Source organism: Tenrec ecaudatus, chromosome X (genome assembly GCF_050624435.1).
Source record: "Tenrec ecaudatus isolate mTenEca1 chromosome X, mTenEca1.hap1, whole genome shotgun sequence".
Classification (NCBI taxonomy): domain Eukaryota; kingdom Metazoa; phylum Chordata; class Mammalia; order Afrosoricida; family Tenrecidae; genus Tenrec; species Tenrec ecaudatus.
In genome coordinates this window covers 122,842,972-122,860,394 of record NC_134548.1, presented here as the reverse complement: position 1 = coordinate 122,860,394, position 17,423 = coordinate 122,842,972, and the positions used below count along the sequence as shown (strand labels likewise).

At 37.8% G+C, this 17,423-nt stretch overlaps 2 protein-coding genes across 2 annotated transcripts in view; one reads left to right on the top strand and one right to left on the bottom strand.

The window, feature by feature from the left end:
* The window catches only part of NUP62CL (nucleoporin 62 C-terminal like), a 102,286-nt gene extending 92,289 nt beyond the window's left edge, over nt 1-9,997 (bottom strand). The window contains exon 1 of the mRNA XM_075539125.1: nt 9,780-9,997. The gene's annotated coding sequence lies outside the window, so the exon portion shown is untranslated. The remainder of the gene's footprint in view (nt 1-9,779) is intronic.
* A 59-nt stretch (nt 9,998-10,056) lies between these two features.
* The window catches only part of DNAAF6 (dynein axonemal assembly factor 6), a 61,692-nt gene continuing 54,325 nt past the window's right edge, over nt 10,057-17,423 (top strand). The window contains exon 1 of the mRNA XM_075539124.1: nt 10,057-10,256. Coding sequence (XP_075395239.1) covers nt 10,116-10,256 — 141 coding nt within the window. The 5' untranslated portion in view covers nt 10,057-10,115. The remainder of the gene's footprint in view (nt 10,257-17,423) is intronic.

Here is a 17,423-nt window from a genome sequence, read left to right as displayed (position 1 = left end):
TTCAACAACACTTTTAAAGCACTGAATAATTTAAGAAATAAAGAGAACAATTTAAAAATTCTTTGAAACAAATGAAAACAAAAATACAACATACCAAAATCTCTGGGACCCAGCAAACACAGTATTCGGGGCAATTTACAGCAATGAGTGCACACATCAAAAAGGCAGAATTAATTAAACACTTTAGCACAACACCTACCAGACAAACAAACTTTCAGACAAGAAATAAATGAAGCATAAAATTAATAAACAATAGGAAAAGACAGCAAAGCAAGAAGTTGGTTCTTTGAAAGGAATGACAAAATTGATAAGCCACAGGCAAGCCAAACAAAAGAAAAAGAGAAAAAGCAAGTATTACGAATAGGAAATTAAACAGGTGACATCACAACAGAACCTACTGAAATACAAAAGATAATTATGAAAAATTGAATTCCAACACATTTGAAAACCTAGAAGAAATGGACAAATATCTAGAAACACATTAACTACCTAAAGTAACACAGATTGATGTGGAGAACCATGATAGGCCTATAACATAAGAAGAAAGAGATTTGGTAATTTGAAAACTCAATAATATGGAAAATAGAAGTGCAGCAAAAAAAAAAAAAAAAGAAGACCCTTGATGAGATGGATTGACACCATGGGTGCAACAATGGACCAAAACAGAACAACTGTGATGTTGGTCAGGACCTGATGATATTTAGTTCCGTTGTGCCTGGGGTTACTTACTATGAGTTGGAACCAATTTGACGACACCTACCAACAACAACAACATGCAGCCCTACCATCAGACATTGATCCTAGGAGTGACCTGGGTAGTAAAAATACCTGACCTACAATCATTAAATGGTAGTACATCATTCTAGGACACACCATTTTACTGTCTAAATTCTTGAATATTCTATGCAATATAAAAGAGAAACGACAACAAGAGCATTTATTGACTCAGAAATCCTTTATTTTCTTTTTAATTACTTATTGCAAATCAAAAAGTCTTTGGATCTCCATTTTAGAGCTCTGGAAATTGAGGCTCTGTAACACCAAATAACTTTCCCAAGGCCGAGTAACTAATAAGTGGAGGAGTTGAAACCCAAATTTTGCATTTTAATATCGGTTTAAACAACACATCAGGAGGAAGATAAATCTACTGCCTCTCAAAAACCAGAAACGAAATGAGTTCAAGTCTAGCCACTTATAAGCCATCGATGTATAGACGCTTAGGGACTTCTCTCTCACAAAGTATACATGACTTTTGCGGTCATTCATGCCACCATTCCTCTTAGAGAAATGACTGTTAAGTAGTAACTAGCATGAAACTGTCATATAGTGTATTAAAGCTTCCTGCTTTCTTTTAATTTATTTATTGTTTAGAATCCCCTACATTCTTGGAAGCAAAGTAGCTAGGGAATAATCTTTTGGGGACAGCATTCCTCCCTAAACTGCCCAGTACATGACAACCATCAAGTTCCATGAGGACATTCTACCTTCTCAAGAAAAACAGGACTAAAAGACCTGGCTTGAAAATTCTCGCAATGCGATTAGTCATGTTATAAAACCATTCCTATAAATAGCAACCTTTCTGACAATACCTATGGCTCTTTAACATGCCATTTAGTTATTGATCTAAGGAAAGAGGCAGAGAAACACATGAAAAGCATAGATTCTGGGGCAGGGAATGTATGGATGTGCTTTATACAATTGATGTATGTATATGTATGGATTGTGATAAGAGTTGTATGAGTCCCTAATAAAATGTAAAAAAAGAAAAGAGGCGAAAAAAATGATTAGGGCAAAGACTGTACAGATGTGCTTTACACAATTGATGTATGTATATGTATGAACTGTGATAAGAATTGTATGAGCCCCAATAAATTGTTTAAAAAAAAGAAAAGCATAGATTCACTGATGAAATCCCTTGCTTTACAACATTAAAAAGCCTTCCAGAAAAGACACTGAAAAAAGAGTAGAAAAATCTAAGCCCCAGAGCAAAGTAGGAGACTTATTAGTTGCTGATAATTGTAGCTGCCAACTCTGGAAGATGAAATTGAGTTACTAATGCTTCAGTTGTAACTGTTTTCATCCCCAGAGAGGAATGAATAAGGAGAGGTGAAATTAGCATAGCCATTTTTCAGGGAATAAGGGAGGGATCAAGCCTCTAATGGTTATCATTTTATTTATTATTTGCCAAACTAAAATATCAGACTGTTGTATATGGTAAATTAGTTTTGAGTTTATTAAAACATCTTCTTAAGCAGTATAATTTATTGATTATAGTATTTCCCATGACTTCTTTTCTATTTTCCATCATACTATAACTTCTAAAGGTGATAAGGTTAGCCTCTAATGTTAAGAGTTTGGGAGGAAAAGTTAAAAAAAATCAAAACAACAATTAGCTACCTACCATCTTGCCCCAGCATTAACAGCAAAGTTAAAAAAATCATAACCTAACAACAAATACTGACAAGGCGTGGACAAAGTGGAACTCTCAGCCACTACTGGTGGGACTGTAACACGGTGCAACCACTGTGGAAAACAGCGTAGCGAGATCCCTCCAAATGCTGGGGACAGAAAGACCAAAGGCCCCAGCTACCCTTTTACTTGGTATATGCCCGAAACAATTAAGGGCTATCACATGAATACATATATGCAAACTCATGTTCACTGCAGCGCATTGCACAATAGCAAAAGGATGGAAACAGTAAAAATGCCTGACAGTGGAAGAATGGATAAAGACACGTTGGTACATACACATAATGTTAAAGAATAACAATAAATCCTCAAACCATTTCATAGCATGGTTAAACTTTTCCGCTAATTAAAGATTTTTCAATGAAAATTTTTCAGACAACAAAAAATAAGGCAAAATCAGGCTTTTGAAAGTAAGCACAATTATTATTTTATAATTTAGTTAAAAATTATACATGAAATGTATAAATTAAGCATATATAGTAGTTTGAAGAGTGTTATTGAAATTGTATCACTCTTACTCATTTAAAATTTTTATACTTATAAATGCTGTATAGCCCTATTACACAAAAATATCCACATCATTCTCAATTATGCACAATGTAGCTATAAATTCACTACTCACATCTGTATCTGCTATTGAATGCTATTTTAAAAACTATCCATGAATAAAACTAAAAAAATAAATGAGCAATGTCTCAAAAACAACTCAAATGTCTGTCATTAGGTAATTCCACATAACAAAAATCTATGCAATATTTTTAATGAGGTAGCTCTATAACTACAGTCACTTAAAAAAATCTGCTTATTTACCCTAAGTGGAAGAAGGCAGCTACAATTATATATTGAGAGAACCAATTTATATTACAATACAGACAAACACAATTAAAAGCCTAGAAGGTCTGTACTGGTTACCTCTGAGGATTTCATTACAAAAAAAATTAAAAATAGATTTCATGCTTACAGTAACAAGTTTCAACAACAACAGAAACAATAAAAACAAAACCAGAAAGATGATAGTGATATTAATAATATAAAGATAAAGGTAAAAGTAAAATGCAAGAAAGAAAAGATTACCAACAAGATTTAAAAAACCAGAGAAGAAATTTTTTCATGGAAAAAAACAGGAAATATTTTGTTGAATTTACCTAGAGAAAATTCAGGTTGGGTCAAGAGGGAGGCAAACTGCACACGTATCATATTATACTATGGTTGGATCCACCATAATCAAATTTATAATGATCTGTCTAATAGTGAAGCTGTTTGAGTCCCACGCCTGTGGCTAAAGGGGAACTTCAAGAGGCTTAATCTAACTAGACAGTCTGCACATTGGGCTGGGTTCCCACTGTCCTCCATAGCCTTCTATTAAATAGGGTGTTCACAATTTAAGCTATGATACCTTTTCCTTCATTATCCTTGGACCACTCGGCTGGTGTGCATACATCAGTGGTTCTCAACCTTCCTAATGCCCCAACCCTTTAGTATAGGTTCCTCATGTTGTGGTGCCCCCCAACCATAAAATTATTTTTGTTGCTGCTTCATAACTATAATTTTGCTACTGCTATGAATCGGGTGACCCTTGTGAAAGGGTCATTCGACCCCCCCCAAAGGGGTCCTGATCCACAGGTTGCGAACCGCTGGCCTAGATGGCTGCTTGTTTGAATGCAAGCCTTTAAGACCCTAGACACTATTCCAATTGATAGCTGGGCACCATCTGCTTTCTTTGCCACACTTTGCTGTAGCACCCTTATCTTCAGTGATCTCTTCATGAAGGTGAGTTAAAAGCAAGACCATGTTATAAGAAATAATTGTTCTTTGATAGGAACTAGAATTAGGGCTCTTATTTTACTTAAAATACACATTCCTCTATCAGTTCCTCCCTGTTTCAGTGAAGCGAGTGATTAGTATCTGATTGGCAGGTCAAGTAAGGGGAAGAGGGCCTGACAGATCATTTGTTCATCATTTTCTTTTGTACTTTATATACTTAGGTATTATTTGACTTATTATTTATTTATTTTTGGTTTTTGAATTTTTTGACTTATTTTTTACAGTGACCATGCATTACTTTCATAATGAAAATAATTTCTAAATGGAAGTAATTAAACATCAAAATATACATGATCTTAACTTCAATTGCTACAACTATTAAGATATATCCATATATATGGCTTTCTAGGACTACAGTAAAATGTCTGTGGGTAGTGTAATTGGTTAATCACTGGGCAACTAGCCATGAGTTTGGTGATTCGAACCCGCCCAGAGAGGCCTTGGGAGACAGATCTGGCAATCTGCTTCTGAGAGACCTCAGACCTGAAAATCCTATGGAACAGCTCTACTAAATACATATAGTATCACCATGAGTTGGAATCAATGGGGATTTTTTTGTATGTGTATATATATATGTGTGTGTGTGTATGTATGTGTGTGTGTGTGTGTGTGTGTATATTACACACACCATATTCAATGAAGGGGGAAGAACAGAGTGGAGAACCAAGGCTCAAGTGTCGGCCACTGGAGATCCCCTATAGAGGAGTTTAGGAGAGGAGATGAGTCAGTCAGGGTGCGAGGTAGTACCGATGAAGAACACAGCTTTTCCCCGATCCTGGATGCTTCCTTCCCCCAACTACCATGATCCGAATTCTACCTCGCAGGGCTGGATAGGGCAGAGGCTGTACACTGGTGCATATGGGGGCTGGAGGCACAGGGAATCCAGGGTGGATGATACCTTCAGGACCAAGGATGTGAGGGGCAATGCTGGGAGAGTGGAGGGTGAGTGGGTTGGAAAGGGGGAACTGATTACAAGGATCCACATGTGACCTCCTCCCTGGGAGATGGACGACAGAGAAGAGGGGGAAGGGAGACTCCGGATACGCCAAGATATGACAAAATAACAATGTAAAAAATTCCCAAGGGCACATGAGGGAGGGCGGAGCGGGGAGGGAGGGGGAAAAAAAAGAGGACGTGATGCAAAGGGCTTAAGTGGAGAGCAAATGCTTTGAGAATGATTGGGGCAGGGAATGTGCGGATGTGCTTTATACAATTGATGTATATATATGTATGGATTGTGATAAGAGTTGTATGAGCCCCTAATAAAATGTAAAAAAAGACAAGGAAAAAAAAAGAAAATGATTAGGGCAAAGAATGTACAGATGTGCTTTATACAATTGATGTATGTATATGTATGGACTGTGATAAGAGTTGTATGAGCCCCTAATAAAATGTTTTAAAAAAAGAAATAAGCTTTATATTTTTCAATATGGGTAAATTTTTAAAACAACATTGGTCAATAATTACAGAAGAATAAGTCCCATATACCATTTGTGAAAATGTTAAAGACATAAAATAATAGCTATAATAAATAATATATGGCCACCTACATTTGAGTGTTCACATAAGCCCAGATTGGAAAGATATATACCAACCTCAGAGAGTGTTTATATCTACGATGGCAAGGATTAAAGATTGGAAAGGGGCACAGAAAATAACTGAAAATATTTTAGTTCTGTTAAAAATTGTGTCTTTTAAGAAAATAAGGAAAAATGGTAATAAATCTTAAATCTTTGGTGAATACATAAAAAATGGTGTATAATATCCTCTGTAGATTTATGTTTTCAATATTCATAATTTTAAAAATAGGGATTATTTAATGTTTTAGAATGAAAGAAAATAGAATATATGTGCTTTGAAGAGATAGACATGCCAATATAGACCAATTATACCTTTTATACTTCCTGTCAACAGAATTGGTTCCTTAACAAAATATTTTTTAATTACAAACTAATATACTCTCATACACTCTTTGGAAAAGAAGGCTAATCAGTGTGAGTGTTATCATGTCACTTGAATCTTCTTGAACCTGCTATGACTCATATTTTAAAAGTATATCATTTTGAAAACATCTATACTTAGTAGTAAAATTAAGAAATACTTTTCAAATAATTCACATGTATAAGACATCAGTGAAGTAGATCAGTGCTTTTTCACTGCTCCTCTAGCCCAAAGGAACCTAGAGAGTCAAATCCACACTTCCTCTAAAACCAAAGCCGAACTCACAGTCATAAAGTCCATTCTGACTCATAACACCCTACAGGGCAGAGAATTCTCTCCCCAGTGGGTTTCTGTGGCTGTAAATCTTTATGGGAACAGAAAGTTCCATCTTTCTCCGGCAGAGCAGTTGGTGAGTTCAAACTGCTGACCTTGAGGTAGAGTCCAAGTCAAAACCCACGACACCACCAGGGTTCCTTCATCCTAACCTTGGGCATACCAAACACAGAGGAGGCAATTCTATCTATAAGGATAAAAAATGTTTCCCAAGAAGTAAACTACTATGTAACGAACACCTGTACATCTGGTGCTGTACCAAGTGCTTCATATTGCACGCTATATTACACACTTTCCAGGGTTCTGCCAAAGACACCCAGAATCAATTCCTAGACAATAACCAGCAGAATGTGCATTTTTGTAGCTTTTTTAAACATTTTATTAGGGGCTCATACAACTCTTATCACACACAGTCCATACATATACATACATCAATTGTATAAAGCACATCTGTACATTCTTTGCCCTAATCATTTTCTTTTTTTTTCTCCTCTTTTCTTTTTTTACATTTTATTAGGGACTTGTACAACTCTTATCACAATCCATACATATACATACATCAATTGTATAAAGCACATCCATACATTCCCTGCCCCAATCATTCTCAAAGAGAATGTGCATTTTAAAAAAACTTCCCAAGGCCTAAAGTCAGTGTTTTCCAGACTGAGAATGACAAAACACTTGTGGGCTGTGAGCTACATTTAATTTTTAGGGGGGGGGGATACGTTTTTGTACATAAAATCCAGGATAAGTAAATCTACAGGAAAAATAACTGAATTAATGGTTTCTTGGGGGCATGGTGGGGAGGTTTTAAGGGGAATAGGGAGCTAATAATAATGAGTACACAAAGTGTGGTAATGATTGTATGACTTCTTGATATGATTGAACTATTGAATTGTGGATTATGTCCCAATAGAACTGTTTTAAAAGGTAGTAGAAGAAAAAATATAAAAGTGAGTGTACTGCACATAGTATTATTTGTCAGTTACTGGGTATAGTGGGTCACAACATAATATTTATTTATTTATATGTAATAAAGAGCTTTATTTATTTTTAATCATTCTATTGGGGGCTCATATAACATCACAATCCATACGTCCATCCATTGTGTGAAGCACATTTGTACATCTAATGCCATCATCATTTTCAAAATATTTTCTTTCTACTTGAGCCCTTAGTATCGGCTTCTAATTTTTCCCTCTCCTGCCTGAACCATTGATAATTTATCATTTTTTTCATGTCTTACCAATGTGTCCCTTCACCCACTTTTTTATGGTGAATCTACAGCCCAAAGAGCTGAAATTCATTAACTGAGAAATAGAAACTTAGCATAATAAAAATAAGGCAGGATTTTTTAAAAAGGTTTTCTAAAAGCTCCATTTCTAAAACAATAAGAAAACGCAAGAAATGCAAACTCTGACCATCTATAGTGAAAAGGGGCATTAAGATATAGGTTGAGTTGGTCAATATAAAATACCAAAACAACAAAGCCCCAATTACTTTATTTTAATTAATAACTTCAATAATCTACTCTCATTTTGTTAAATTGTGAATAGTAAAAGTGGAAAAGAAAGCATACTCAAGTTTCATTACCATGCCGGATTGGAGTTGAAGCTGAAAAACATGATAGCAGGAAGATGGGAAGTAATATTGTTAATTCATAGCTGAATCCTGAACCCTGGATAATAAAGTAACCAGCCATTAAACCATCCTATCAGATAAAAGTCCTATTAATCCTTTATTACAACACTCAACTACTGTATGCGGTACCCAGGATCAACATGGCTCATCAGCTCCTAATTCTTCAAGAATACTCCAAATATTTTATTACTATGTGGTGCCTTCTGTCCCATTTTGTTTAAAACTAAAAACTAAACAGAAAGCAAAGAAATAAAAGCCCAAACCTAATGCTGTTGATTCAATCCCGACTGACTCCCTAGAGACCTTAGTGTAAAGAGGGGCAGGTCTACCCGTTCTATAAGGGTCACCATTGCCTAGATACTCATGAGTGAACGAGTGAGTGAGTGAGTGAGTGAGTGAGTGAGTGAGTGAGTGAGTGAGTGAGTGAGTGAATGAGTGAGTGAGTGAGTGAGCCAGAGAGCAAGCGAGATAGTGAGGTGGTGCCGGTGCTGGTGAGTGAGCAAAGGAGAGACAGCGAGTGACCTTACAGGTCAAGTACAGTTTGTACAGCTGTAATCTTTATCAAAGAGCCTTGGTGGCGTACTGGTTACATTTGGGTCCGCATAAGGTCAGCAGCTTGAAATCTTCAGCACCTCCGTAGAAGAAAGACAATGCTTTTTACTCTTATAAAAAAGTTAACAGTCAGATACCAAGGGCTCAAGTAGAAAGAAAATGTTTTGAAAAGGATGATGGAAATAAATGTGCAAATGTGCTTGACACAATCGTTATAAGAGCTGTAAGAGCCTTCAATAAAATGATTACATATATAAAGTTAACAGCATATATAAATATAAGGGTAATCATCTCAGAAACTCGCGAGGACCATTCTCTCCTGTCCTGTAAGGCCGCCATGAGTCGGAATCGACTTGATGGTAGTGAACATGGTTTTGAGTTTTGAGAATCTTTATGAAAATAGACTGCCACATCTTTCCTCAGTGGAGTGGGTGTCTGCGATCGTGAAGTTAGTAGCTCAGCGCGTCACCAGTGCACCAACTGTGAGGACATTCCGAGTCCCAAGTAGTGGGAAGAGGATGGTACACAGGCATTTGTCAACTCCAAGGCAGGAAAAGCAGGACACGGGACCATGGACTGTTCCTGGAGGGCTCGCTCTCTCAGCGTGGAATAACACCGATCCAACTCTCTAACTTTAACTTCTCTCTCTCTCTTCTCTCTCTCTCTCTCTCTCTCTCTCTCTCTCTCTCTCTCTCTCTCTCTCTCTCTCTCTCTCTCTCTCTCTCTCTCTCTCTCTCTCTCTCTCTCTCTCTCTCTCTCTCACAAAATTAAAAAAGTTCTATCCAACAAACGCACGCACGCACAGAGAACCCCGATGGAACTTCAACCCGTGTCTCTTTCTAGAGGAGCGGTGCGCACACGAAGTGTTACTCCATCTGTCTCATCTCCTGGTCCTGGACCCGAACTTCCCAGACGGCCGGAAGAGTCCCCCAAACTCAAATTCAAGTTCAGAGGGGGAAAGGAGGAGGAAGAGCGGAGCCTGCAAACAGCCAGGACCACCGCACGCCTTACAAACTGACCTTAGTGGCAGCCGCCAGGGGCTCGCTCTCTGGTCCCGGCGTCGGCGGGTGGGCCTCAGAGGCGGCGGGGCCACCGGGAAAGCGGTCGGAGCTGACGGGTGGCCGCAGGAAAGAACCAGCCTTCCCAGAAGAGCAAGTCGCCGCGGGTGCGCCGCGAAGCCACACGGAGGCTTAAATGGGGTCGACCTACTTAACTGGAAAGGGCAGCCATTGCCCTGGACGGGGACGCGCTGAGATTGGTGGATTCTGATGTGGCTTCTACGGAGACTCTCCTTTGATTGGTCAGGAAAGTCAAGCGGGAATCCGGAGGTGGGAATCGGACAGTGGGGGGCGGGGATGAAACAAAGTTGTTACCAAGGCAACAGAGAGAAGCTGAGCGCCTCTCCAGTCTATTTTCCGAGCCTACCCAGCAACCAGAACTCTGACGGAGGTGAGGAAACTCAAACGTCAGGAGGAGGAAAGACGAAGTCGTCAGAGGTTCGTGACTATCCTAGAAACCAGGGCGAATTCCGGATGTCAATGATTCTGAGGGGTGTTTTCCTAAAGCCACGCGTTGCCGGTTGAAGAGACAGGCTCCTAACCCACTGGCCCTACCCTCCCTCGCCAGAGCGGCTGGAAGCTGCGCTAACACCGCTGGGCCTTTCAGACTGTGAGGGCATGGTGAGGTAGTTAGCTTTACCACGCAGGGGTGGGTGCTGCTGGAGGCAGAAGGCTGAAACGAGCATCTGAAATCTGACCAGCGCCCTTTTCTGAACTCACACGTGCTTATTGGGTCTTCTGTCCTATTAACAATCAGAAACTGAAGAGTGATCACGTTTCCTCATGGATACATGTAGCTGCTCTAAGTCAGAGCAGTCTCTGTATTGTTGATTTACATGTGTAGGAATTATTTCTCCTGTACTAGCGTGCCTGGGGTATACTAAATGTGTGTGTGTGTGTGTGCGTGTGTGTTTAGCCATAACTCCATTTACGCTGAAAATATTATAGATATTATATTTTACTTGTTATAGCTCCATTCACGCTGAAAATATTGTCCCATGACATTTGGTCCACGAACAAAGTCTCAATCCAACACACACACAAACACACACACACACACACACGAATGGAAAGACTGGTGTGAGATGTTTTGACCTGACATCAAACAACATTGATCAGATCCCTTAAGGAGTGGGCTGCAGTTACAACTTCCCTCTAGTTCCTAAATGCTTCCTCCCCCACCCCTCCCCCACTATCATGATCTCAATTCTACCTTAAAGATCTGGCTAGAGCAGAGGATGTACACTGGTACAGATAGGAACTGGAAACACAGGGAATCCAGGGCGGATGATCCCTTTAGGACCAGTGCTGAGAGTGGCAATACTGGGAAGGTAGAGGAAAGGTGGGGTGGAAAGGGGTAACCAACTACAAGGATCTACATATAACCTCCTCCCTGGGGGACGGACAACAGAAGAGTGGGTGAAGGGAGACGTTGGACTGGGCAAGATATGACAAAATAATAATTTATAAATTATGTAGGGTTCACGAGAGAGGGATGAGTGGAGAGGGAGGGGGAAAATAAGGAGCTGATGTCAGGGGCTTGGGTGGAGAACAAATGTTTTGAGGATATTGAGAGCAATGAATGTACAAATGTGCTTTACACAATTGATGTATGTATGGATTGTGATAAGACTTGTATGAGCCCCCAATAAAAAGATTTTTAAAAAATTAAAAGAAACAAACAAACAACAAAAAAATAAGAGAGGACTGCAGTCAGATCCTCACTTCGTGGCCTAGAGAATAACAGTGTTGAAGTGCCTGCAAAGATCTGAGACTGAGAGTAAGTGAGGAACTATGCTAAAAATGAAATCTGCTGAGGTGAGCACGAGTTTGACTTGAAAGGTAGGGTCATTTCTTCCAAGACTTTGCTGCTGCGGTAAGAATTCAGACTCTATCTCCTACAGCCTTAGGGAGAACTTCCCAAAGAATGGGAAGGACGTTTGCTGCTTCAGCTCCCTTGTAGACAGAGGGAACACCAGAGTGAAGCAGAGAAACTGAGAAATAGAAAAATGTTGACCAATGTATTAAGTTTGCCCGAAACTTTATACCACACTTGATAAATCAGGATGCTTTCTCTGGGAACTAAGGATTTGCCTTTCCATATAAAAACTAACTTTCCAAAAGAAGTTGGGATGGTAGAGACCCCATTAAGAATATATGGCTAAGAAAAAAATCCCAATGATCTCCCTTTTAACCCATTTTACAGTTGTTTCGGTTTTCAATATTTTCTGCTCTTTCCAGATTGAGGTTTTCCTGATTTATCTAATCACTGTTGGTGTGTTTGTTTCCTGTTTGTGTTTTGTATGATTTTCTGTAGATGACGTCCAGGACAGGTAAGTCTATAGCGACAGTAGCTGGATTAATGATTACCTAGGAGCATGGCAAGGAAGGGTGGAAGGAAATGGAGAGCTAACAACAATAAGTACTAGAAGAAAATGTTCTGAAATTGAGCTGATGATTACACAACTTTTCCTAATATGATTGAATGATTAGATCATGTGATATGTGAAGCATATGCCAGTAAAATGATATTTAAAATAATCATAATGGAAATATTATATCAAGCGGTTCATTTACTGATCTGATTTAGTGTTATGAAGATTTCAAATTATTTTCAGAAAGAATCTTTAATTAAATATATTTTAAATTTGTGGCAAAACTCTGTTAAATCCTCATAGTTATTCAAGAATTGGTATATTTGATGGCAGTGAAAATTAGAGATGTGAAAAATGAAATCATTCATGGTAAAGGCCACAGCCAAACTAAATTAATATAGAGAGGAGATCATCAATGAGTATAGGGAAGCTGGTGAACTGGGATGAAAATTTTTGAAAATTTTCCACAATCTTTTTGAAACTCTCTTGTATTGTGCACCCACCCTAAATGTAAAACAATGAACATGCATATTATCATTGAATTCAGATCTTAGCAGAGATGATATTTGTGTTTTCAGAAGATTTTTAATTCAGGAATTGTTAACTAACTTGTAAATAGAGTTTCAGAGGAAGGGCCAAATTTATTTCAGAGAATAAAAAGATGTTGAATATTTGAAAAGATTCCAATATAAAAAGTATCCTACTTACCACCATTCCACTGCCCATTACCACCAAATCAATTTTACGTCACATAGAGACTCTGTATGGGGCTTCAGAGATTATAAATCTTTACGGGAGCAGAAAGCCTCACTTTTCTCCCTTGGAGCAGCTGGTGAGTTTCAACCATAGACCTGGCTCTTAGCAGTCCAACACTTACCCAATGGCACTACAAGATCTCATTATAGTTTACTCGCTCACTGCCATAGAGTGATTCAGACTCATAGTGATCCTATAGGCCAGGGTAGAATTGTGGAGCACCCAGTGGTTTCAAGTGGGCGACCTTGCAATTAGCAGCCCAATACATAACCATTAGCCACCAGGGCTCCTATGGTTTGCTTAGGGATATGTTTTTACCTACGCTATTTAAGTTCCCAAAAGATACTGCATAGCAACTCCTTATTATCCTGATTTTAAAAATAATCTGTAATTGAGTTTTTACTAATTTAAACTAGACTTTCCTCAAATTTGTTAGAATCAAATACTCACAATTACTGGAATTGTAGATGAAAGCAAATAAAAAAGAAAACATGCTGGCAGCCCTCACAAAACCTGCCTCTGACTAGATTCAGAGGTTGCTAAAACTGTTTCAGTGCCATGGGTTTGGAGACATTCTGTTTGATTTTTTTTAATCTCCAACTAGTTTCCACTGTTGCAGTAATGAGCTCATTCTGGAGGGCCTATCCTTTTAGTACAATGCGGCCAAGTACTAAAATAAATCTCCCCCACACACCACTATCTATGAAAGCCCCAAGGACTAAGGTTGCTGCGAAAAAATGAGCCTGTTTTTAAAATGTTGACATTGTCAGTGGCCTAGACAAAAAGAGTGAGAGGATGAAAAACAAAAGGGTTTAGAGAATATATGTTCTAAATATATTGAATAAATGAATTTGCTGTGTATTTCCTTTTTAATGAAATATATTTTTCTTACTTTAGATGTATTTTTGGTCCATTTCTCCATTTTCATCTTGGACCAGCGAACCCATGTTGGTATGTTCGCTTTTTAGATATCTTTTTACAGGTGAAGAAACTGAGGCACTGATATATTAAATGTATTGGCCAAGATTACATGTTAATAAAGGTGGTACCAGATTCAAATCTAGACACTACAATTGTTTCCTCTAAATCACTACAACTAGGAAAATCCTTGAGAGATTAATTAGCATGGTGGCTGCAACAATGCACTTAAATAGAACAATTGTGAGGATGGCGCAGGACCAGGCAGTTGTCACTTTGTTGTACGCTGACTGGCTATTAGTCGGCACTGACTTGATGGCTCCTCACAACAACTACAATAATTCGAGTTCTCAAGGTAATAGGAAACATGTACCCCAGGAAAGGATGAGCTATGTTTGGGGAACTGTTCATTTTGTAACAGAATCCAGAATATGTGTAGGAGACTATGGAGAAGGAACAGCAGAAAATTAGGTTGATGCTCTATCCTGAAGGGCCTTGATTGCCAGACTCTAGATGTATTTAAAGTATCATTGGTAAAATTTTAAATTAAAAGACTTCCCTACAAACTAAGTAACACTACATAGTTCAAAAAATTATATCTTGCTTTAATTTGTTGTCCAAATGTGATCTCTTTGTGTCAAATATCCTTTAATACATAGTTAGTAGCCTTTAAAGAATTATTCTTAATAATTCTTAGTAATAAATAAGTTACAGATTCTTTATTTCCATGGAAATAGGGCGATTTTTTTTCTAAAAAATGTATGTTTTTTTCTTTTGATGCTTTGATTTATTTAATTATTCCTATGATATTTGAGATTCTTTTCTTTTTCAAAATGCAACATTAGCTTGTCATGATTTTTTCTTTTATGTTTTCAGATTATTACTTTTTATACAGTTTTGCTAAAATCCCAAATTTATTACCTCATGTTTATTTGTTGTATGAGTCTATAGCATTTTATGTCAGATAATTTTAATTAAAAGTCTAATTCCTAATATACTTTGCATGCAGGAAGTATTGCTACAAATGACTGTGGAAGATTTAACAAGTGTCCTCAAATAAATATCCTAGGGGTCTTCAAAAACTTCGTATAAAAATGAAATGAAAAAATAATAGAGTTTTGTCCATGAACTCTTTAAAGCGCCCTTGTATACATTGTAAGGAATGTTGTACAAATTACTTTTGAAATGATTCTTTTAGAATTAATTACCTTACCTTGAAACCTGCGGCATATTCCTTTGAATATCCTCAAAGTAGCAAATCTTCATATTTTGAAAGTAGATGTAAATCCCTAGCCATCTCTACCAATCACTTCGATAGCGATCTAATGTATAATCAAATGAGTGATATCATAATGATACTGATTTTCTTGGTGATACATATGAAGGTAATTCCAAAATATTTTGAGCATTATTTAAATCACTGTCTAACCTTACAATGGGACCTACTTTGGAAATACAGCCTTCATATGAATTTAATTTAATCATGCTTCATTTGGTATGCATCAACAACGGACTGTCTGCCAGCTCAGTTATTTGAGACTTTCAGCCTACAGGTATAGCTTCCCACGGTCTGCACTGCTCTGCCTCTCACCTAATGAGAAACAGACCAGAGATCCTTCGCATCTGCTGGGTAGGGTTTAGAATTAATGTGCTTTCCCTAAATCCAATATCCAGTGACTCACTGAACCATAACCTTTATTTATAGCCTACAACTTTGGGTGCCAAGGTCACATGAGTAAGTTTCTGCGCGGTGCCTGGTTTGTTTTCTCTTTTCCAGCTGGGCTATGAGTCTTATATTATGCTGAACTTTATCTATCTGCCAACTCCCCCACTATCCCCAAGAACTGCATCCTGCTTCCTATGCCCATATCCTTGGACCCCAGACAGCCTCTCTGTGATCAGGAGTATTCAATCTTTCTGCCTTGAAGCATTACTCATGTCCAGAAAGACTCTACTGTCGTGTCCTGGCCAAGCAGACGAGACCATCTTAATAGAAATTCTGATTGCTACCACAGACATTATATTTAGGACTTCTGAACACCTTTCTTATGGGTTAGCTTTATTGGTCCCAGTTTATTCACTTTCACCAGTCAATTATTGAACTCCTACAAGCCTTGTGATGAAATATCTGTGGGTACTGGCACTATTAAAATGTAAAATATTTTAATGGAGCGTTTCATATTTTATCCAACTCTTTCATCTAAATGGCATAATATGTCAATCACAACAATTTTGCAAGGTAGGTAGTAGTAGAATAATAAAATAATTTCTCTTATATTTGTTTTTTAAAGCCCTGTTGCTTTTATAATCTCAAATGAAAATACTAATTATATCAATAGATGTGTTATCTGGGTGCATTTTCTTTTCTTTTCTTAAAGGTAGAAAATATTTCAATAAATTTTTTGCTTTTACTGTTAAGTAAATATTTAATGAACACATAATCAGCTAGGAATTTTAAAATATAAACAGGAGCCTCTTTTCTTAATTTAATATGTGTCAATTATTCATTTCTATAGCAGACTTCCAGACCATACTGTGAGAGAAGATTGTTTTATCACCTTTTCTGTAACCTTTTCCAAGTTAATGAGTTCTCAGTGTAATGAGTTTCAGTATCAACTTATTCAACATCATTATTAGAAGTACTATTCAGGCCCAGAAAAATCCAACTTTTTAAGGTCTAATAATAGCTAACATATGTTGAGTACTTACTATGTGCAAGGTGCATGTGCAAGGTGCTCTTCCAAATAATTTTACATATATTAAATTATTTAGCATATGTAGCAATCCTATGAAATGGGCACTGAAATATCACAAGTGGACAGTTTTAACAGAAATTTACTCTCTTACAGTTTAGAAGGCTAGAAGTTTAAATTCAGGCCATAGGCTCTAGGGGAAGGATTTATTTTTCTTTGTAGGCTCTGGAGGAAGGTTCTTTTTTTTTTTCCTTTTATTTATTTATATTTTTAAACAATTTATTGGGTCTCATACAATTCTTATCACAGTTCATACATATACATACATCAATTGTATAAAGCACATCTGTACAGTCTTTGCCCTAATCATTTTTTTCTCTTTTATTTTTTTACATTTTATTAGGGACTCATACAACTCTTACCACAATGCATACATATACATACATCAATTGTATAAAGCACATCTATACATTCCCTGCCCCAATCATTCTCAAGGCATTTGCTCTCCACTTAAGCCCCTTGCATCAGGTCCTCTTTCCCACCCCCCTCCCTATTCCCCCCTCCCTCATATGCCCTTGGTAATTTATACCTCGTTATTTTGTCATATCTTGCCCTATCCGGAGTCTCCCTTCCCCCCTTCTCTGCTGTCCCTCTCCCAGGGAAGAGGTCACATGTGGATCCTTGTAATCAGTTCCCCCTTTCCAACCCACTCACCCTCCACTCTCCCAGCATCGTCCCTCACACCCTTGATCCTGAAGGTATCATCCACCCTGGATTCCCTGTACCTCCAGCCCTCATATGTACCAGTGTACAGCCTCTGTCCTATCCAGGCCTGCAAGGTAGAATTCGGATCATGGTAGTTG